This window comes from Ophidiomyces ophidiicola (assembly GCF_022830035.1).
Source record: "Ophidiomyces ophidiicola strain CBS 122913 chromosome Unknown scaffold_10, whole genome shotgun sequence".
Classification (NCBI taxonomy): domain Eukaryota; kingdom Fungi; phylum Ascomycota; class Eurotiomycetes; order Onygenales; family Onygenaceae; genus Ophidiomyces; species Ophidiomyces ophidiicola.
Window position 1 is genome coordinate 99686 of NW_026054650.1, and position 22354 is coordinate 122039.

Here is a 22354-nt window from a genome sequence, read left to right on the forward strand (position 1 = left end):
GAAAAAAATAATGTCGAAGATTGTCTGTGTGATCGGCGCCACTGGAAATCAGGGCGGATCTGTTGTCCGCAGGTTTCTCAGTGAACCAGGCTACCGGGTTCGTGCACTCACCCGTAATCCCAAGTCACCCGCCGCCGAGAAGCTCGCCGACCAGGGTGCTAAACTCGTCAAAGTCGACCTTGACGATGTAAATACTCTCACTGCCGCTTTTGCCGGCGCAAATATCATATTCAGCGTCACGAACTACTGGGAGCCCTTCTTCCGACCTGACTGCCGTCAACGAGCTGAACAAAAGGGGGTATCCTGTCGAAAGTACGCCTATGATGTCGAGTATCAACAAGGGAAGAACATCGCAGATGCCGCTGCAACAGTGGTTGATACTTTGGATGAAAACGGTTTCATTGCTTCGACGCTGAGCCATGCAGGGAGGTGCAGCAAGAGAATATTCGAGGAGCTGTATCACTTTGATGCAAAAGCAGATGTTTTCCCACACTATGTGGAAGAAAAGCACCCACTTTTAGCACAGAAGATGTCCTGTGTGCAAACAGGATTCTTCAATTCCAGCTATAAGCTAGTTCCTGAATCCTATTTCCGAAAGGTAAGTGAGTCTTCACACTACTCATTTTGAGTTTCTCCATAGAACTGATCTGTCGGAACTTTTGTTTTAGATGCCTGACGGCAGTTTCAAGATGAGCTTTGCAACGGCTCCTAAGGCCTTGATCCCCCATTTAGCCGTCAATGCCGATCTTGGCAATTTCGTCTTTGCTGTCTGCAAAATGCCACCAGGTAAGAGTTATATCGCAGCCGGTACATTTTGCAGTTGGCAAGAATATATGCGCATCTGGAGCCGGGTTACCGGTGTTGCATCGAGCTATGAGCAGGTGACTGTGGAGCAAATGAAGGAAGCCTCTCCAGATAAGGAGTTTGGAAGGGAGGTTGGTGATATGTTTGCATATTCCTCCGATCCTGGATATGATGGTGGCGATAAATCGCTTCTGAGGGCAGATGACCTTCGAGCTGTGAGTCCAAGTGTCATTCTAGTATTGGCAGATGCAGTGGCTAACCAGACACTCTTCATTAAGGCCGGGATTGATTGCCCAATGACGACCCTAGAAGAATGGATGAAAAAAGAAGACTGGTCGTCGGTGCTGGCTGCTTAGATGTTAGAATCTTTCCAAGATCTGGAAATCGTGGTGGCTATGTAGCTTGCCAGCGGGAATATCTCCCCAACAACAGTGTCCAGAACCCCTGGCAGAATCTTTTGGGTGTTATTAGGTTTTTCTAACCTTTGAATATATCCGCAAAAAGTGAAGGGAGGTTGCCGGTCAATAGCCGCCGTATCACATGAGTTGACCCGGCAGAGTGGTTCACCCGCACCGTCCCCGAGCTTCTTTCAACAGAAAGCGCGATATGCATTTTGCACGTCTTTGGCTACGCTGGGCTCTTTTCTACCTTAGATGTTCATATATATGGTAATCAGCCTCCTAAAATTAATAAATCCTAAACAGGACGGGCAGAACAAGGTAAACAGTGTAAGGGCGTCATGCTGAAATTTTATTTATGCCCTGGAAGGGCAACATGTACTCTTTGATAAGAGAAAAAGAAGAAATATAAGTAGCCAAGTATAGAACCCGAACAGCTGTAATAAAAAAAACCCCTCCAGTAAGACCAAGTCAATCAACACGGACGCTTCCCGGTTATAAACCGGTATATCGTATATAGGTGTAAAGTTTTGTCATTAAATTCTTTCTTGACCAATTCAAATGTCACTTTTGCCTGTTCGACAGAGTAGTTAAGACCGCGCGTGAAAAACGCCATCGAGTGAGCTTCAACGGATTCGTTCATGTGAAGGCGTTCGAAGCGGCCAAGCTCCTTGAGTCGCTTGTCGCGGGCCCATGAGCCAATAGGAACCTAATATCAGACGCAGATTAAGAAAAAAGAAATGCAAAGCCAGAGAGGATCAGACAAGCAAATCAAGAAAAAAGCTTACTTTGAAAACCTTTTCCTGGACGTCAATAAAACCAGCTTCTTCCATCCATTTTTTGTGGGATTGAGCGATGTTCAGCGGCTTGCCGACTTGTTCGCTGACCTCACTCAATTTTGTCACCCAATGAAGTGTGTTTGGTGCCTTTTTCAGGTGTGGGTCATCATCACTGTATATCCATGCATCATATTCTTGGACCTCCAGCCATGCACCGGGGTCAAGGCTATCATATGCCTGGCTGTATACCCGTTCCCAATTGTTTGTGCTTCCGCAGAGTGAGCGCCAATGGATATAGTCAAACTTCTTCTCTTCGCCAAATTCCCATGGGGCCTCGAAATCGTCAACATAAAACTTTACATTGGGCGGGACAAATCCCGGTTGGATGGGCGACAGGTCCGTGCCGATGATCAGGGCCCCCGGAAATTCGTCGGCAAATTCGATTGCCCAGATTCCTAATTAAACAGTATCCACATCAGCCTGTGGCTATAATCCCCGGAAAACCTGCTACCCACCAGTTCCTGTTCCAATGTCCAGGACACGTTGAGGACCTTTTATTGGAGCAGCATACAATGAACCGCCCAAAAGCAGCCGATAAAGATGGTGCTGTAGATCCAGTCGGTCCTGTTCTGCCTCGTCGTTTGGGAGAAAGTATTCTCCTGCGTGGTAAGCATGATATCTACGGCCATTCTCATACTGATAGTTGGTTATGGAGGAACGTAACGAGGTACTATCAGTTGCGATGGAAGATTCGTATGCCGAGTCGTTGTCCTGGGAGTGGTCGACCTCAAGCTAGCGGAGAAATCATCTATAGTTAGATTACTGACGTTTTAAACAGGACCAGACTGGTTTGCTCGTACATGTTCGTGCTGTCCAGACGGGCCTAACTCGCGAGGTTCTAGGGCACTTGGGATCGAGGGAAGATCCCCTTCTATCTTTGGCAGGCTAGTCATATTGTTGTTTAACCAAAAGGTGGGGGGTATATTTGAAGTCTTGGTTGTGGGGAGGGTTGGACGAAGGATTCAGAGTGTGGCAGAACGCTAAAAAAAACAATAATGATGATAATAATAATAAAAGCAGCACGGAGTATAAGATCTGAATAAGTTGAGTTTCGCGCCCCGAAACAGCCTCACGCTAGAAAATGATATCCGTGCCACGGCTCTCAACGGAACCGTTGATGCTTGTCTTCCGGTGAACCGTCCCAAGTGTGTAGAGTCAAAGAGTGGGATAATTTGAGGCGAGGCAGGTTCTGCAAGAGATTTAATACTTTAGGGGTTAGTAATGGAGCTGTCAAATGCTCGCGATTCCATGGAACAGGCCATGCACGGTGATTATCATGCGGAATGTCGCTTGAAAGAAGTTCGACGGACCGTGAAAAGGCTGGTGGTGGTGGCACATCAAGCGTCCGCGCTTGTTGGAGTACGGAGGAGTTAGTTAACTCTCCAGTCCGCCCAAACTCTGTTCAGAGACGAAAGTTAGTGGGGGTTTGACTCCCGAGACCGCGGGGTCTGGCCGGGACAGCTGTCGGGGGCGGGTTCGGTTCGCTCTGCGACGAGGTTCTCGCTGGCTTCCCACACGGGGGCTGGCCTCTTGCGACCAGCGGCGTGGCCGTGCGCGGTGACGGTGGGTGGTTCGCGTGTGGAGGCTCGGCTTACGGAGTACGGGTCGCCTATGCACGTGAATCAGTCGCCGACGCTTATGTAAGATAGCCGATCACATGTCTACTACTAATCCATAGCTTATGTAAGATACAGTTTGTGGGGTTGCAATGCCAAGCACCCCAACCGCCTTCTAGAAGATTTGAACACCTCGTCTCAGGCTTAGAAGCATTATCACTCTTTGTCTGCTGCCAGAAAAGAGCCAAGCTCTGAGAAGTCGAGAGACCGCTGCGTGGTGACTGCGCCCTCAGTTTGAATCTTTGTTGTGTTATCACCTAGTAAAGCTCCACCCAGCCTCTCTATTGAGCTCTCTGGCATTGACAGCTGATTCTTTGTTACCCTTGCAGCTGAACTCGCCGCAACGGATCCCAAAAAACTAGGAATCCTTTCTCTTATCTCGCCTAAAAAATATCTTAGCAATGGCGTTTTCAAATGGGTCGTTCGCGACCTTCCTCATTGTCTGTCGTATGTTTCGCCGCAAACCCCCATCACACTACTAGGAATTGCACCTCATAACTAGATTTGTGTAGCGACATCTTTTTTTCTCGGAATCATCTTCTCACTCTTTCCCTATGACTACCCGCTACTATGGTCTACCGTCGCCACCCCAGCATCTCACTTCGATTACCTGGAAGCCCACCTTAAATTCCTCCATGCCTCGCCTCCCTTGATTCCTCGCATCCTCCACATCGTCATCTTCCTCGGTCTCGCTGGACTTATCATGAAACTCTACCGTCCCTCTGAATCTAACATGCTCTTCGATGGCGCAAGTCTTGTTCTTTATATGTGTGGCGTCATCGTCTACATTTCGAATATCGTTAAAGGTCTTCGCATCGTCACAGCTGGCGACTACGGTAAGAGTGTGACTGGGGAAGAGTCTGAACAGATTCTTGGCAGAGAGGATAGTTTGAAGGTGCTTGCAGCGAGTAATACAATCTTGGCCTTGGTGCTCGTTGGGGTCTTGGTGTTGCAGGCCGGCCAGTGGTATGCCGAGAGGAAAGAGAAGGAGGAAGTTGACAATTTCAATAAGAAGGGCGAGGAGAAGAATGACCAGAAAGAGAAAGAGGCGCCTAAGGTGGCAAGGCAGCCTAGTTTATCGAAAAAGAAACAGTGATCTGGAGCTATTTTGTTCTAGTTTTACTTGGGGAGTTAAAATGGCGATAGGTGGTGAGATTTGATAAGATGTGCAGGTGTATGAATATCTTGGCTATCAAGGATATGCTTTCAGTGAGAGAAGATTTTTGATATTGTATTTCTACAGGAAATGATATCGTTTTATATGGTTGACTCCGAACACGAACAGTTGATATATACAGAGGCTGACGTGCCAGGTATACGTGGTCCTGTATCAGATATATACAGGGCTATTGATCATCGCTGACCTAAAAAACCACGTTGTCAAATTGGACGAGACTCAGCGGCTAAGCCAATATGTAAGCAAAGAACGCAGTGAAGACGCTGGGGCTATGTCGGGGCTTGGCGCCAAGCCTTGTGATGTGTTCGTGACCCTTTTCTTTTCATTATATCATCCAGCATAAATTTATTCAACTAAAGCGAAATGGGGGAAAAGAAGGCCAAAGTGCATAAAGGTTTCCCTCAGAATCTGCTTGTGCCCATTGCATAGGGGAGTGTTTCCTCAGGTGAAAATGAGAATGGGCTGCGTGGAATATCTGGAGATCGAGGACTGAGCGCCTTAGCAAAGAGGCCGTCTCCGGAATCCATGTCTAAGCTGCTTGAAGTGTTGTTTTGTCTGATACTATGCATTGGCTGCATAGAAATTGAGGCAAACGAGTCAAGCTGCGCTTGGTGCTGCTGTATCGATTTTGGAGGCGCGTGTGAAACGGTTTTGGGGACTTGTTGGGGTTGCTGCGGCTGTGACTCAGGAGAGGCGCGAATGGGAGTATTGGCGAAAGAGTTGAAAGAGGATATGGCTACATCAGGTTCGTCAGGCGATAGAGGATGAAGGCCCGGGTCCAAGCTCGTGCCGGGGATTGATATGTTGCCTATGTGTCACCGACGTTAGTGTCAAGAGCCATAGAACAGCCGATTGGAGATACTCGAACTACGTTCTTACCGGCTCTTCTGGTAAGATCCTTCTCGCTTGTTTCCAGTCTTAAGCCTTTTAGTTTTTCACTCAATTTACTTCCGCCTGGCGACAATGGTGTACGAGGGCTCATAGGGGCAGAGCTAACATTGATGGACAGATTCAGCGGTTGCGACAATGGCGGTGGCCGTCCGGCAACTCCAAAATTCGCTTCTATCCACTCCTTTTCTTGCAGTGCCATCGCCAGTGCGACTCCCTCCAGGTTATGCTTCGACTCTTCTTTGATCTCTCGTTCAAGGACTTGGAGCCTTTTCTTTGCCCAAATAGTGTGCAGTACGCCCTTCTTCCCGGCTGACCGCGCCGTAGCACCCAGCTCCGGAGGAAATATGGCAGGCAAGGGATTTATCTGTATGGAGTCACCGCCCCGTCTAACAGTCTCTGCGGAGTTCGGGGGAGGTTCGTAAGTAAGGCTAATAACCGGCGGGATGGTCGCGCCCGGAGGCAACAAGAAGTAACAGCGTCTGACGTGGTCGTTCGTCCGATCATCTGCTGGAAGAACGATGTGCTTTTTATCCCAAGAAACGTGCCATGAGCCGACGGGCGATCTGGTCATGTCATCGTTTTCCCATTCCACCATCAGGATTTTGGTACCCTCATTTCCTTTGCCCGCTTCAAATTCGAAGCGCGAAAGTGCAGTGAGCGATTGAAGCTTATGGGGAGCGCGGGGCGTTTCTAGAGCGGCGAAGTCGCTGCGCGCGTCAAGGAGAAATTCCTGGGCCATGCTCTAGGCGCCCTCGTTTGGGCTGCAGCTGAAGATGTAGTCTTTCTTAAAACGAAAGTTGGCTAAGAGTAACTATTCAATAGAACCTTTGTTAACAATGGACAAGGTGTAAAGTGCCTCAAGCACTGTGATCTCTGGGTGAGAAGGTTGGGCCCGCCGGGGAGTCTCCATTAATTTGGAATTATGAAATCAGTCCTATACGAAGTGCCTAAACTATGTAACTTCACAGCCTCCTTTCAGGCTTCGTACATACATTAATCCGTCCCGCCTTCTAGTCCCGCCAGAAGGGCTCACTTTCGGAATAATAGTTACAAACATACTGTTGCCTGCGAGACAGCTGGCTAACACTCTACATATGGAGTACAGCCTGGCAGTCTATATGGGGCCCATATAACATGAAGCCTAACTTGTGCCCGCAAATAGGCCAATAATCTGGTTATTATGGTAACTACGCGTCTGTTAGAGTGGTACTGCAATTCAAACACCTCCCTACCTGGGCACCCCCATACTCCGTTGATTGCCCTTGACTGCTATCTCAACAAAATTCTGATTTTCCGCCATGTTCCCTCGGATTATATCAACTTTTCGCGGGTCATTCCAAGCCGTACGGCCCGTGCGGTTTCTCCGCCATGCTTTCTCACAAGATTCTTGTCATTTTACAGAATCCACTTCGCAAGCACCTTTATTATCAAATTCCGACGAATCTTTTTTTCGGCATACGTCTAGACGCTGGATGTAGGTTATTATATACTGTACTCCGTGGTGCTTGTGATAAGCACTGATACTCGTACAGTTTCAATGAAGATCAGCGACTAAGAGAGCGCTATGTCCGATTCAATGCTCAGGAGCTTATGCGTACGGCTGCCAGAGCTGTTGGTAGCGATTGTGTTCACATTGAGAAAATGGCTGAAGGTGGTTTTAACAAAATTTTTCTTCTCACAATGGACAATGGAAATGAGGTGATCGCGAGAATACCTACACCGATTGCCGGAACTCCATTTTATTCCACTGCTAGTGAAGTGGCAACCATGGACTTTCTCCGGACTATCCTTGATTTACCGATACCTGAGGTCCTTGCTCACTCTTCCACAGCCGATAACCCTGTTGGCTCCGAATATGTTATTATGGAGCGTATTCGGGGAGAAAGCCTAGCTTCACGGTGGCTCACACTTTCGACCAACGAGATTAAGGGCGTGATGAATCAATTAGCAAGAATGGAAGAAAGGCTATTTTCTTATAGGTTCCCGGCTTTCGGAAGCCTCTACTATAACGAGGATATCCCAATGGGCATACCACTCACCAGTGCGGAACGGTTCTGTATTGGCCCTATTGCAAAGCGAGTATTTTGGTTTGATGAACGTCAGGATTTGAATATTGACAGAGGCCCTTGTACGTACACCATCATGATATACTGCAATGAATTTATTTGAGCATTCTACTGGATTGGTCGCTAATGTGGACAATAGGGACGCAGCCCAAGGATGCAATGACCGCAGCTGCCTCTCGAGAATTAACTTGGATCAGAAGATTTGCTACCCCACAACGCCGACGAACGTTCATCCTCCCTACTCAAGAGCTTCTGGATCCATCAGAACATAGTTCCCTTCTCTCCCAATATCTTCTGGCTGCACCTTTCTTAGTCCCACAAGATACAACAGTCTGTCAACCCACCCTCCGCCATCCAGATTTAAGCCTGCCAAACATCATCTTAGAGCCTAATTCCAGCAAGATCATAAGCTTCATTGATTGGCAGGATACAGCGATACTTCCTTTATTTATGCAGGCAGGCTATCCGGCGTTTTGTGAACATGAATTGAGTCGCCCACAATCAATAAAAAGGCCAGAGTTGCCAGATGACTTTGATCGGCTTAGCGATTCTGAGAAGCAGAAAGCTTGGATTAAACATCGCTTTGAAGAGGGAAATCTTTATTATACTGCCGCAACAGGCTTGGGAAATAAATTGCATTATAAGACAATGCGATTGAAGAATATTGGACTTCTACAATTTCTGATATCTCAGACTGGGTATCCTTGGGACGCTGATTATATCAACCTGAAGATGTCACTCGTCTATGTTGCTAAAAATTGGGATACCTTCTCACCTGAGCATCCATGCCCCATTTTTTTTACACCTGAGGAGCAACAGACAGCTTTGTGCGAGGCAAACGATTGGAACGAGTCGGCCAGCATGCTTTCGCAGATGCGGGAATCCATGTCTATTGACTCCGAGGGAGGTACGGAGCCCGAAAATTTTGATTTCGCCATGAATATGAATCTAGAGTTTAGAATGGAGATGGTGAAGCAAGCAGAACCCCACCAACGCAACATCTGTTGGCAAACATGGCCTTTCAAAGATGATGATGATCAGTCACCAGCACCCCCTATATATTAATTATCCATTCCCCTCTATAAGATACTGAGATCGGACATGTACCTCTTATGGAGTGCATTTACACGCCCTCGGTGCTGATACATGTGACAGCTCACACCGAAGCTCTACCTTTTCTTTTCGGCCAATTTGATCGCGGCGCCAATAATGCTGCTTGATCAACTTATTTTTGATTAACTGCTCATCTATAACTCAGACTGAGGGCGCAGACACTGTCCCTTCTTATCAATAGCCTTTGCTTATAGAATTGTGTAGGAGCAGTTAGCAGCTACTAGCAAGAGTGGAGCAGTGAACGAGCCCTGCTCGTACAAGAAATATGAAGATTCATGCTAATGCACGCACCAAATGAAACTATTTTCCTCTTGAACTCGGGCAATATCCGTATGCAGATGCTTGCTTGCTGATCAGCGCAAAAGGGGCAGATAGTATAGGTGCCGTCAGAACACACTGTCTCATCGCTTCTAAAAATCAAGAGGCAGAACAAGAAAAATCGATAAAAAACACACAATCATTTCTCCCTGACATTCATTAAACTAAATCATAAAACAACTGGCTGAGATTCGGAACATGCTAGACAAGGCACCAAATACAAAACTCCTAGCTAATAGAAAAATGAAAAGAGCCCAGATTCATCAATAGGCCAAGGGCAGGCCTCTCAGTCTACTTCTCTTCTTCTACCTTTCTTCGTTTTCCCCTTGGCGCCGGCTCCAATGGAGTTCTCTTATATGTTATCGTCCGAGTAACTACCTGGCGGACGGTAACGGGGCGTGCGCAGGAAGAGCACCGCGAAGCATCGAGGTATCGAATGCTGGTCTCAGCGGTTGACTCCCCCGTGGGGGACAATATGGCACGCAAAGAAGCGCTTCGAGGAGATTCTGCGATCGGCGAGCCTTTTGCTGACCTTGGAGTGCGTACTGAGCGCAGATTGATTGGAGTTCTCGGCGTCTTCTGGTTCTCTGACAGAGACTTGGTTACCGCAGCAGATGATGGTGTCTGCAGAGGCGGCGACTTGCGATGGGCCTCGCAGTTGCAGAAATATGAGCTTGTTGGCGGGTTCGAAGACGCAGCAGATCGAGAAGAGGATTTGTCTGTAGAAGATATGCTTGATGACAGGGGGCTCGCAATCATTGGCGTAAGAGTCTTCAGAAACTCCGTGTATGCCACTGGCGGTGTTATCGGCGTCTTCAGAGCGTCTTCATTTTTGATCAAATCTATTTTAGCCGAGAATAGTGGGCTGTCATGTAGCTCAGACGGAAACACCAGTGACTTGGAAGTATCAAGCGGTGCCAAAGTGGGCTTTGATGCAACGGGCATTTTGAGAAGAGTTGGGCTGAGGATATCAAACAGCAGAACAGTCCAGCTAAGCAGCAGAAAGAACAGAACGGCCCGATATACAGAAGCTGTCCTGGCAGAGGACGAGGTAAACAGTAATGTATGTATGAGAGACAGATCGCCCGGCTATGTTTGGAGCAAGAGTGGACCTAGGGGTACCGTTGTATCAGGTGTCGACACGTAAACAGGATCGGTTGCAGGCAGGCAAGCAACAAAAAGGTGGCAGTTGAAAGAGATTTCGGGCTCAGCGACAGTTAGATCGAAGCGTTAGTTGATGAGGGCGAGAGCCGTGTTGGGTTGGATGGGCGCGTAGAAGCGGCCAATAAGCAGCGAAGAAGCGATTTAAGCGTGATGCCAAGTCCGAGCCGACAGGGTTTGCTCCCAGATTAGCAACAGCTAGGCCTGTTTTGGGATAGTGTGGAAAGCGGAAAGTCTAGTCCGTTTAGGGGGAAAGCCAAGGCGGACCGTGATTGGACAGCAAATGCAAGATCCCGGACGACACCCCAGGCGGCTGCGGGAGAGAAGACGGTGAACCAACGCAAGTAGTGCAGGATGCAGCTCACAGCGCTGTTTACTGTTACTTGTTAGTCAAGTGTCTGATTGGTGCTGGACTGGCTGCACACCAGAAGAAGTGGGAGCCCTCGAACGAGCTAGGACCGCCACACTTACCAGTAGCGTTGTTGCGCGTGGCAATGGTCGAGTAGGGAGCAGGCGTTATGCAAGGGAGGCAGAGGAGAGTGTGATCGCGGAGTGCGAACACTAAGATCGACAAGCTGTCACTGGACTGGAGCAGGTGGGCACAAGTGACTCAGAGGATGAAGCCATATCTGGCAAACGTCCGCCCTTTTATCTTTAAAAGCATTGACCAGAAAGACACATCGTTTCTCTTCGCGAGTGGCAATGGACCCCAGCTCTAAAAAAATCCCACTCCTAACGAAACTCAGGTATCAATCAGGCCGCCAATCAGTCCGTGAGATGTCGGCGTCTATATCGCAAGCTGGGGCGAAAGGGCTCAAGAAACGAGCATCTACGCATCACGGTTGGTGCTTCAACATGAGCGGGCCGCGCGGTTAACTACCTGCGATTTTTCCTACATCCCCGGCGGCTGCAGAGGGACCACACAGGGCGCGAAGACGATGTATCGCCCCGGCAACAGTAATCGCCCCCGGCAGTCTGTACGCTCAGAAATGCCTCCTCCTGCGCCCATTGGCCGTTCTTGGTCTGGTATGCATTTCCCCAGGTCGTTTTAAGCTCTCTCGTTTCATAATGTCAATTTCTAACAGGACTGACTATAGCAGAGTGGGCGGGATCGCCTCTCATTAGTTGACGGCTACGATTGGAGGATGTGACGTTGACCCAGGGTCAAACATTCTTCAGGCCTCCTGCAGGCTGCTTGTTTTATTCGCGCTGCTGCATGGCACATGGGTTCCCGTCGTAACCCGGAAGATATCCACAATTCTTCAGGACTTTTTAGGTATAGCTTTGCTATAATGGGGTTCTTCATGCAAGATTCCCAGCGCTATTCTGCATGCCCTGTCGCCACTGCCGAGAGCTTGTTCTCTCAGCATCTGACAGGGTATTTTCCCCTTTACGTTACCTTCTGCTCCTCCCATTGGCCATTTAGAGGTAATGCCTTGGTCGGCTACACGGAATTATACTTTGACGTTCGCGCCGTACCTTATTTCTTTTGTTTGTATATCCCGAATCGGAGATGAAGACAGGTCCCTACACATACTTTGCTTCAATGAAGTCAGGACGTACGTGAGTACTTCTCTCAGAAGCAGAATTGAAGAGCAGCCAATATTCTAGGAAAGGCAGCTAGAAACGCTGGTTTCTAATCAGGTGCTCATGACAATCCCCAAACTGCTTGGTTTCTATTACATGCTCCATGCTACAAGAAATATGAGCCGTTGCTTGTAGCATGTGTGGAAACCTGCTGGCGCGAATTCCAAAGTATGTTTTCTCCTGCAGCATATCTTCAACTCCTCTGCGGGAAGTTTAAGGTCCACGATGTTTTGATAACTGAAAATAGTGTTCTCATGATACCCCATGCACATACATGGTTGGCCCTCCACTAAAGACTCAAATACGCTGCTTACTCTATTGTTAGATAGCCATGACGGGCGCTAACTCTGGACCTTTGTTTGGGTGCAACAGATTATCTTCCTCCACTGAGACACCGAATGGACCCTCTCTCTCAGCATATTATCACGAATCTAGGAAATATTATCCTTGAGCCACCTAGTGTATCTATGCGCCATTGCAGCGCCGATTGTCGCTAAGGTCATCTCAATAACGGTCAATCTCGTTTCCCACAGCTCACATGCGAAAGGCTCTTTCATACCTCCACTCATCCCAGCGGTGCAGGAAATCTTGTGATCCGAGCCGAATCTACCATATACAGCAGATGCCAATGGCAAGCTGTACGGAGTACTAGGGATGTCAACAAAAAGAAGTCACGGAGCTCCCCCGCTATTGATGCACGGATCCTTTAATTCTGTAGATCCCAGTATAAGACTCCCTACACCGCTCCATGAGTCTTACTATGGCTATACGGGGAACTATGTATAGGATTCAATGGGTCTAAGAGAGCGGCGCTTACGATACTTGCCCAGTGGTGTAACAGCCCACAATCATAACAAGACATATATACATAGAACATGCAAGCTATCGGAGTAAGGAGTCTATAGAGCTAGGCGCGGAGCTCTAGATTTCCGAAATAACTGATCAGCTGCTGGGGGCTAAATTGGTTGTCAGCGGTTACTTAGACTGGCTGTTGCAAAGCGATTTTGATGATACCGTTGCATGGTAACACAGAGTGAAGCTGCACGAATGATAGAGGATTCATATTGTGTAGCAATGCGCGGGTAGGTCATTGAGCACGGCAATTGGTCATTTTAACATAGGGAGAGAGTAGGTACGGAGTAATTGAGGCGAATTTTCCGGTTGGAAGTCAACTCTATCCTGTACAATCGGCAAGCCTCGGTCGAGATATAAAACAAAACAAAACATGGCATGTATCCCGTCTTCGACATTTCTCTCCCATCGCCCTCATTAAAGAGGACCCGACGGTAGAGAAACTTCCTATCAGGGAATGTATTATTCTGAGAATCTTAGGAGCTTTGAAAAAGCTCATGGCAACACATCGCTGTGGGGATTGATTTACTGAAACGACGGTCGTGGCAGATTCTGTAGTTTTTGATCTGAAGAAAGAAGAAGGACGAAGAGGAATTTTTGCGGGAAAAACAATTTGTAGTGGTGGATCACGTGCTTATCGGAAAATCAATTTTCCTTCAGGCTTACCTTAACGGGACAAATCTGGTCTTGGCACATTTATCCTCTGCCCTTCGACTTTTACGAATTATCAACAGGACGCCTAACCAGCCGGCATTGCAATCGCGAGGTTTTTGGGCGCCATTTTACGAAGCCACAATGGTGATGATTACTTGACTGAGTGCTGTGTTTTTCTTAACAATGAATAGTCGACCCCCAATTCTCCAAAGATTTTGACCAACATGCGTGGGATACAACACCATACCTTATCATCCCAAACCGAACAGCAAATCGGTTTATCGGGCCTTCTCCGATAACTTCATTTCATTCTACTATAACTCTGGGCGTTCGTATTGGGGCATAACAGATTATGAATGACGTAGTTGATACAGCGTATCAACCATGTTACCAAAAACAATTGAATTGGACGAATGAAAGAATTAACTAGCAACTTGCATCTGGTCAGGACGCAGGCCTATCAGCATTCAAATCCTTAGGCATGCTTGGATGATGCCGCCTCACAGGGCTACAAGAAACGCCATTTTTGCTCAGCAGGCATCATGGGATATTCTCAAAGGTTGTTTGCTGCGGAGGAGCCAGATGTTTTCCCGAATATCGTAAATCGATACTCCGTACAGTCGCAGTATAACTCGTACCAATGAAACCCAACCGTGCAAAGTTGGCCACAGTCGATCAAAGTGCATTCTTGATAGGCTCCTTGAATTTGTATCCAAGGAAGAGTGAAAATTCCCATTTAAAATGAGCGAGTTCCGCCAGCAGTGAGATAGACATCTAGTTGTGCATCAATGCAATCCACAGATCTTATTCCACAATACCGATACCTGCTGATCTAGATGTTGAAATCGAAGGCACTTCTTATCTTTCTATATATTTCATGTGCATCTGCTGAGAAGGTAGACCTTTGAAAATTCTGGCTTAGTTATTCCTGTCCGATCAGTTTCTAACACCGTATTCAATTCTCTTCAGGCTTATGGCTTTCCCAGTGAAGACTGTGTTGGGGAGCCTATACGGAGTAGAGCTTGATGATAATGTTAGCATGTAAGTTCTCCTACCTGAGAGAAGGGTAGAACTGATATTCTATTTTTTAGCGATGCCTCAAATATCAAGAGTGTTCATTTACCCGCAAGAAAGATGATCTATACTTATTGGTTGGTGTATTTCAAGTCTTTCACATGCCATAAATTATGATGCTGAAGTATGAAGGAAACGAAACCCACTCTGCAAGAAAGAGAGGCGCCGATTTGGTCCGCTTGGCCCTTTTTGCTATGGGTGGCTGGGCTCCACTGGCAGTCTCAGGCTTGAGGATTTTTAGTCTCCCAGGTCATGTTGGATATCACGGTTGAATGCCATCTGCTTGTATCATGCAGTGCAATCGATAACAAGTCCTTCAACAATATTTCAATCCAACAATATTATCTTGAGAGAGTTAACGGGGTGTAGACTCCCATGGGTCAAGCTACCCCTTGCCGGACTCGGAATTTAAGGACGCGCTCTTGCTATGAAGTTGTTTTGCCGTGGCTCAATATCTTTTATGCATATTGTTATTCTCAAGTTGGTGAAAGACGCAGAGCTTTATCGACGGTATCTAGAGGACAAGACAATATTTCCGTTCAATTCTCTGGTTTAATCTTCTTTCTAAACCGCACTAAACCTCTCACAAAAAGAAAGGCTTATAAGAGGTTAGATTTGAGAATACTCCGTATTGTGTATGTAGATGCTTGTCTTCCATACTCAAATTAACAAGCATGGGCCGGAATTCTAGATCTCAACAAAGAGGAACGAGTCACCCAAATATCCCAGTCCAAAGCTTATTGTTCTTTTTGTTTTGTTTCTGTCTCTTTTTCTCCTGCTCCACGCCCTCTGCATGCTTCAGCATGTATTTCATCATGAAATCACTATCTCGCTTTTCCAGTTCTTGTTGATTCATGAGCCCTTTTCCGCCGTCCGGGCGGGTATCTGGATCATCGCTGCCCCTGTAGCCCGATGAATGCCCACTAGCTTTCTGGAGGATGTAAATTGTTCCTTTGCATTTCTGGATTAACCAGTCAAGGTCCCGCATGCCATCTCGCCAATGGGCTGGAAGAGAATTATACCCGAACCAGCAACCAAGCAATGCGCCCGCCACACAAGCATTAGTATCCGCGTCTCCGGCTGCAAATGTAAGCTCGGTGATGATTTTTTCAAATACTGTACTTGACGAAGGGGTCGTGGTAAAGTCTGCAGACATCTCATATGGTGCTTGGCGAATTCCCATTCGTAGGCTCAAAATTGCGGCTCCAAGACACTTATAGACATACCCCATTTTCATGGAGTCGTCTAGTTCAAGTTCTTGGAATGTTTTTGCTCGAACGTGTTTGTTAAACTCCTCGAGATCCAACAGCTCGCCTTGCTCAAATTCAAGCAATGGATCTCTCACGATAGTTCCATCGTCTACTCGGCCATGTCTTATCCATGCATCCACCCAGTGGTACGCATCATCAATTAGACCATCAACGTCGGTTTCATTGAGTATATCGCCTCTCAACATCCCACGAACCAACCCTGTCGCCACACAACATGAGACAACACATCTTGGATCTGCGTGGGTTATAACAGAGACGGCAGTAGTAATTTGGAAGGTTTTCTCCAGGTCGTGGCCAAGGCATACGATCCCCACTGGATGAGTTCGCATCAACGAACCATTTGGCGCCATCTTTCTACCAGAATTAACCCATTGTTTGTGAGCAGTCGCAACTGGATCTGCGAGATATTCTTTATCAAGTACAACCTATAAGAGAGATCAGTGTGGAGGTCACTATATTGCTTGACAATTGGGCTTCAATACCGAGCCAACCGTTTTCCCAAGGCCAAGTGGTGGCCTATTTAGCGCTCGAAGTCCCTGCTCCACCCATATCCGCAACCGTTCTGCTAGATCCTGCGGTGAGAGTTTTTCGCCGTCATGGTGAAGGTATGAGAGAAGAATTAGCAGGGCATGATCGGTGTCATCCGTCCACGAGCCCTAAAAGCAAGAATAAGCACTGGCACCTTGGCAGCTTAGATCCAGTATACAGATGGCCTTTGCCAGCAATAACATAACATACCATGTCAAACTTATCTTAATTTCAGTGAATTCAACTCAGGTCAGCGTTCAGCATGGTCAAAATATACTGAAAATACAGTATGTATTCCTTACTTCTATGACTATCATATCGAAACGCAGTAGCAGGGTGGACCAGTTGAAATTTTCCTTCTGGGTATGAGTCGTGCGCAATCTTGCTTGATAGGAATTCTACATCAATCTCTAAGTTAACTTGGGTTCGATGATTATATATGTAAATAATGCCGGTTCTCCCTTATGGCTTCTCTCAATGTATTGCATTGGAGGCTAACTAGTACTATCGGAGGTTTCCTGACCCATGGTATATATTCGTGTGTCACAGACTCACCTGTATACAATCCAATACAATCTCCCAAGGCAGATCCTACAATCGTACCTCTAATCTTATCCTGGACAACAGAGCGCACAAAGGGGTGAAGATCCAAGAAATGCAGGCCAGCTCCTCTAGGTTCTAATTTTGACATGGTAGAGGGTGAAATATAGTAATGATAAGTTAATATATTTTTTTTGCTTAAGAGCACTGTTCTCTGGCATGTTTGAGATGAGAGAGCAAGGCTGGTCTGGTGTCAATCAGCCGTGTGGCTGGAACTAGTTAACTAGGTTCAGGCAGAGAAGTAAGGCTGCAAGGCTCTTGTCTGTTAACTATAACATGGAAATGCTGACTGAAGAAGCAGACAGGTTTTGAAAAGAATTATATACCCATTCAAGGTTGTAATGGTGTGTCTATATATGGAGTGCTACTCATGCATATTTACATCCATAAAAACCCCAACTCCGATGATATGATCCAACGAGAATCGCTCGTCGCCATGAAAATTTCATAAATATCAATGAATCATTCTTCATTGAAATTGAGACCAATTCCGTCATATCCAAGAGCTTCCTATGCAAAAAAATCGTCTCGCGCAATTCCGCTTCGATCACACATACCCCTGAATATGCCTCCGGCCTCCCAGAGCGCTAGCGGGGTATCAAATTCCGCGATTTGCCCCCGGTCCATCACGCAAATGCGATCGTAATTGATGATCGTGCGAAGCCTATGGGCAATGCACAGTAATGTCTTGCCTTTGAAACCCTGGGCCATGGTTACCTGAATTTTTTGGTCTGTCTCAAAATCGACGGACGAAGTTGCCTCGTCGCAAACGATTATGCGGGAGTTCCGGACGAGTGCTCGAGCAAGAGCCATGAGCTGCCGTTGTCCAAGGGAGAAATTGAGGCCTTCTTCCTCTACAGCAGAATCTAATTTTATACGTTGTTGTATATGTGCCGCATTCTCTGTTTCCTCCGATCCTGACTCAGGAGGAGAAGTGGTATTTTCTTCTCCAACAAGATCGGCTTGTCGCAACGCGGACCAGAGTTCAAGGTCGCTATATTGATGAAAAGGATCCAGGTTTGACCGGACAGTGCCTCGAAACAGTGTGGGATCCTGAGGGATGATGGCTAAGCGGGAACGGAGGTCATTTAAGCCGACAGTGGAGATATCGATGCCGTCAATCTTGATACTTCCGCCGGAGAGCTCTGTTAGCCTGAATAGAGCAGACATAATACTGGATTTTCCAGCCCCCGTCCGTCCAACGATCCCAATACGCTCGCCACCGTGAACTTTCATATTTAGCCCCTGAAGGACAAGAGGCAGTCCATCTCGGTAACGCATCTGAACATCCGAGAAAATTATTTCTCCAGTCTGAGGCCAATTTTGGTCTAGCTCACGCAAGTGCAGAGGGGCCTCTTCTTCTATTTGAGTTCCATAATAGTGGATTCGTTCTGTGGCGTTCATGTTATTTTCGACTTCAGCCAGCTGCCGTACGGTGAATTGCAGCATTTGGAAGATAGCGAGGATAAAAGACAATACTAAACCAGAGATGCTAGGATCAACATCAAACCTGGATGTTACGACCAATATCCCAGTAACAAAAACCATGAGACAGCCGACTGCGTCTAGCCGAACACTTAGCCAGCGTTGGTTGGAGAATGTAAGAAAATATGCACTGTCCATGTTGTCAATTGCGCTGCGGATACGGCGAATAAAGTTATCTTGTAGGCCATAGGCCCTGATTGATGCGGTACCGGAGACAGCTTCGCCAAACTGAGCAAATACCACAGACCGGAGAACGGCCTCGTGCCGTTTCATTTCACGAGCAGAAGCGCGATAGAAATTCGCAGCCAAAAGAAACAGTACTAGAAGCGGAATAAGAGCAACGGCAAACTATACGCCACACTGTTAGTTTTGATAACTCCTCAAGGGCGGTGGTATACTCACAAAGGGGTAAAAGACAATGACAAGTACCATAACGGAAAGAATCATCGTTAATGTTAGGTAGTAAATACGCATAGCATCGCACAAATCGTTATCCATGGTGTGGATATCCTTCGAAAAGCGATTGGTAATGCGCCCAAGTGGAGTTGTATCAAAAAATGACATCGGGGCTCTTAGAACTCTGGTCATGGCTTTTTGCAGCATTTTCTTGCTGGCGTTGGTGCCGCTGGTCGTGAGAATGGTGGAAAAGCCGTACATGGAGATCGCTTGAGAAGCACCTATTGCCGCATACACGCCCATATACTCGCTATCAGGCAGCTTGAATTTTCTCGAAGTCCAATAGGCAAGCCACAAACTAGTCATAATATTCGCAGCGTTGCAGAGAAGCAGGAAAAAGACGATAAGGGGAAAATTGATGGGCCAGCCGAACGAGGAGATATATGCCCACCAGACCTTCCAACTCACGGAGTCCACTGCGCGTTCCTCCTGCTGCATAAGCATAGCTGGTTGCTTGACAGGCTTGGCCTTTTCAGCCGGTTTTTCTTCTACCTCATCTTGAACCACTTCCTTTGTTTCCTCTTCTCTCTCCTCTTCCTGGGATGTGGTCGCCATTAACCTCTGAAACGTTTCACTATCACGCATGAGGTTATCAAAAGTGTCCACCGTCTCGATATGGCCGTCATTCATCAGGATTATTCTGTCACAGCGACTGAGGACATGTAGCTGATGAGTAGCGAGGATCCGGCATTTACCTTTAAGCAGACCACAGATCGCATTGTCCATGATATGACGACCTACGTGTGCATCCACAGCTGATAGTGGATCGTCCATGAGAATAAGATCGGCATCGAAATAAATAGCTCTGGCAATATTCAAGCGCTGCTTCTGCCCACCTGATATGGTGATACCTCGCTCACCGATCTCCGTCTGATCTCCTACTGGCAGCATTTCGAGATCTGAGCGAAGGGCACAAGCATCGATGACTTCATTGTACCAACTTTCATCATATTCTTTGCCAAAAAGAATGTTGTCCTTTAGTGTTGCGTTTTGGATCCACGCATATTGGGGGCAGAACGCTCGTGAGGCACCCATTGTTACATCACCGCCCGTCATTCTCATATCTCCTGCAAGGGCAGCTAAAAGCGATGTCTTTCCAGAGCCCACAGTCCCAATGACTGCTAGGAGCTCATTTCTGCCCGCAGTGAAATTCAAATTGGAGAGACGAAATGGCTCGGTTGGGCTTCGAATGTCAGAACTCTCGCCGTCACTCACTTGTTTTACACCAGAACTGGACGTGTCTAGATGCTTCTTTGCCTTGCTTCGATTTTTCATTTCATTTTCTTTTTCGTCTGGAACAGTAGGTAATCGTTCCCATGTGAATGAAGCATCTTGGAGCTCCACGGCATTTTCCAAGTTCTCATCCCACTGAATACTATCCTTTTGTTCTTCAGCAAGAAGAAACGCTTGAATTCGACAAATTGCCGTCCAAGCGTCTGTTACTTGACTGACCACCAATGGTAGAATATTGAGCGGCAAACGAAGTGTGTTGAATAAGGCAAGAGAGGAGAAAATCGGCGCAGGTGAAAGTGTGTGGCCTGAGAGAGAATAGGTAATGAAAGAGAGCACAGCAGCAAAAACAGGAAGTGACATAGCCACACACAAGATCGCATTTCGAATAGACATAACAATTTGAACAGCAATGATTTCCCGGGCTCGGATGTCTTTCAATCGACCCAAGAAACTGCTCTCCCACCCGAAAAATTTGACAAACCTAACGGCTTGCAAAATTTCCTGCGTTAGGGAAACTCGCTGATCGGTTATTGTGTTAATACGTTGCCGTCGAATAATTAGGGACTTAATAATGAAAGTAAGTAATGGCGCGCCCAGGACGAGCAGGCCATATCCAGATAACGCGCTATAGCCAATGTTGACGAGGAGAAGAATAAGAACGACAAGAATGACAAGTGGAGCTGTCCAGATCATATGGAATAGCCCAAGAGCTTTATCAACACGGTCGGTGTCGATACTCATCAGAGCAACAATCTTCCCGTTGCTCCATCCGCTCCCATCACTGGCAATTTCTGCTGCGGCTTTGGCTGACAGTTTTGCTTTTTTCTTTGTCCCCTTTTTCTTTTCAGATATCTCTTTCAGGACTCCATCCTTTGCTGCTTGAAGCTCTTCGTCATTAGGGTCGTTTTCTAGTTCCTTGCCGCCGGCTTTGGCCCTACCTGAGAGCTTTGTGGCCTTTGCGAAAATGGCATTTACAAGAGCAGCACGAGATTGACCTCCTACCATCATCCCTCGGAAGAAGAACTGGCTCGTCGATACGCTTTGAAGGGCTTGCATGACACAGATGCCAATGACAATACCAACTCCTTGCCCAATATGTGGGGCAGAGACGCCTCTAATTTTCGCATTGTAAGCTTCAGCGGCAAAGGCGATTAGATACCTTGTCAAAAATGGAGTGAAAGCTTGTAATAGAGACGAGAAGAGTTGACAGAAGCCTCCAAGCCAGAATTCGAATTTGAACGTCTCATAGATGGCAAAAAGGAGCGGGTACCGATCTCCGCGGTCGACTCGCCGCTTAAAGGCGGCGTCCAATCGGTCGGATATAACATCAACCGCCCGGTCCGGGTTAACTAGCCAGATATCTTGCAGCTCAAGCGGACGTAGGTAGCCCGTCTGTGTCACGTATTAGTAAATGTACAATAGGCCCAAGGTTCTCACAGGGGGTTAGTTGAAAAAGAAACTCACCATCATCAGTGAGCCCATCCATTGGAAAGTGACGACGCTAAAAATTCCCGCTTTGTATTCCTTGGATGGCGTCCGCTCCTTCGGCACTGGGGGGAGCTTTCGGAGCCTCAAGGGGTCGAACTTCGAGTACCACCTTGTCTTGCGTTGAATCGGCGCCGAAGAGCCATTCGCCATGCTGGTCTGGCTACCAACATTTAGCCTTGAGGAACTGCCTTGTAGATCCTTCTCTTGATTCGGGCTGGCAACGATACTCGGCCTGTTATCGACCACAACTCCACTGAGGGACACAGCGTCCAGCGGGCCGGCGGGGGGCTTGTCCCCGCCATGGGCATGTTTCTCGTCACCGTCCGGTGATGCAGCAGTCATGTTGTCTGGCCTCGCTGCATGCAAGTCGGTATCGGCGGCGCAGGAAAAATTGCCGCGTTATCCGATGACGTCAAAGGCTCGCAGGCCCGAAAATGGTCCAACAATTCACAGAATTCGCAGGTTAAAAATGGACAGGGCGGCCAGTGTAATAGCATGGTGGACTTCGTTTTGTCAAGCAGAAGATATCGCCCAAAGCATATTTATTCAAGCTCAAAAGAAAATAAAAAATTACACCAGGAAAAAAAAAGTATTTTGTCAGCATTCAACACAATTTATCCCGAGAGTGCCTGGGTTAGTTATGCACGGCTGAACGCCCACGTCCGCACTTTTATGAAGGCGGCGGCGTGATTGCCTGGGCTTAATCCTAGCTTTCGTTAATCCGCGGTACTGCTCCAGACCCG

The 22354-nt window shown here is 47.3% G+C and overlaps 9 protein-coding genes across 9 annotated transcripts; 4 read left to right on the forward strand and 5 right to left on the reverse strand.

Moving 5' to 3' along the window:
- Nucleotides 1-10: 10 nt before the first annotated feature.
- LOZ57_003146 (uncharacterized protein) lies at nt 11-1160 on the forward strand (the record flags this gene model as incomplete). The annotated part of the gene is made up of 2 exons (XM_049252199.1): nt 11-598; nt 669-1160. The coding sequence occupies 2 exons, from the start codon at nt 11-13 to the stop codon at nt 1158-1160; spliced, it is 1080 nt and encodes a 359-aa protein (XP_049108703.1).
- Nucleotides 1161-1677: 517 nt separating this feature from the next.
- On the reverse strand, nt 1678-2934 carry LOZ57_003147 (uncharacterized protein; the record flags this gene model as incomplete). The annotated part of the gene is made up of 4 exons (XM_049252200.1): nt 1678-1911; nt 1991-2436; nt 2497-2773; nt 2842-2934. 4 exons carry the CDS (start codon nt 2932-2934, stop codon nt 1678-1680), a joined length of 1050 nt encoding a protein of 349 aa, XP_049108704.1.
- Nucleotides 2935-4058: 1124 nt separating this feature from the next.
- Nucleotides 4059-4753, forward strand: CSH3 (the record flags this gene model as incomplete). Its single annotated transcript, XM_049252201.1, has 2 exons — nt 4059-4104; nt 4170-4753. 2 exons carry the CDS (start codon nt 4059-4061, stop codon nt 4751-4753), a joined length of 630 nt encoding a protein of 209 aa, XP_049108705.1.
- A 482-nt stretch (nt 4754-5235) lies between these two features.
- On the reverse strand, nt 5236-6464 carry LOZ57_003149 (uncharacterized protein; the record flags this gene model as incomplete). Its single annotated transcript, XM_049252202.1, has 2 exons — nt 5236-5642; nt 5714-6464. 2 exons carry the CDS (start codon nt 6462-6464, stop codon nt 5236-5238), a joined length of 1158 nt encoding a protein of 385 aa, XP_049108706.1.
- Nucleotides 6465-7093: 629 nt separating this feature from the next.
- On the forward strand, nt 7094-8856 carry LOZ57_003150 (uncharacterized protein; the record flags this gene model as incomplete). The annotated part of the gene is made up of 3 exons (XM_049252203.1): nt 7094-7203; nt 7258-7853; nt 7931-8856. The coding sequence occupies 3 exons, from the start codon at nt 7094-7096 to the stop codon at nt 8854-8856; spliced, it is 1632 nt and encodes a 543-aa protein (XP_049108707.1).
- Nucleotides 8857-9697: 841 nt separating this feature from the next.
- Nucleotides 9698-10369, forward strand: LOZ57_003151 (uncharacterized protein; the record flags this gene model as incomplete). Its single annotated transcript, XM_049252204.1, has 1 exon — nt 9698-10369. The coding sequence occupies one exon, from the start codon at nt 9698-9700 to the stop codon at nt 10367-10369; it is 672 nt and encodes a 223-aa protein (XP_049108708.1).
- Nucleotides 10370-15262: 4893 nt separating this feature from the next.
- LOZ57_003152 (uncharacterized protein) lies at nt 15263-17040 on the reverse strand (the record flags this gene model as incomplete). Its single annotated transcript, XM_049252205.1, has 5 exons — nt 15263-16246; nt 16304-16477; nt 16560-16573; nt 16652-16747; nt 16905-17040. The coding sequence occupies 5 exons, from the start codon at nt 17038-17040 to the stop codon at nt 15263-15265; spliced, it is 1404 nt and encodes a 467-aa protein (XP_049108709.1).
- Nucleotides 17041-17459: 419 nt separating this feature from the next.
- YOR1_1 (ATP-binding cassette transporter yor1) lies at nt 17460-18707 on the reverse strand (the record flags this gene model as incomplete). Its single annotated transcript, XM_049252206.1, has 1 exon — nt 17460-18707. The coding sequence occupies one exon, from the start codon at nt 18705-18707 to the stop codon at nt 17460-17462; it is 1248 nt and encodes a 415-aa protein (XP_049108710.1).
- A 90-nt stretch (nt 18708-18797) lies between these two features.
- On the reverse strand, nt 18798-21953 carry YOR1_2 (ATP-binding cassette transporter yor1; the record flags this gene model as incomplete). The annotated part of the gene is made up of 2 exons (XM_049252207.1): nt 18798-21515; nt 21588-21953. The coding sequence occupies 2 exons, from the start codon at nt 21951-21953 to the stop codon at nt 18798-18800; spliced, it is 3084 nt and encodes a 1027-aa protein (XP_049108711.1).
- Between the last annotated feature and the right edge of the window lie 401 nt (nt 21954-22354).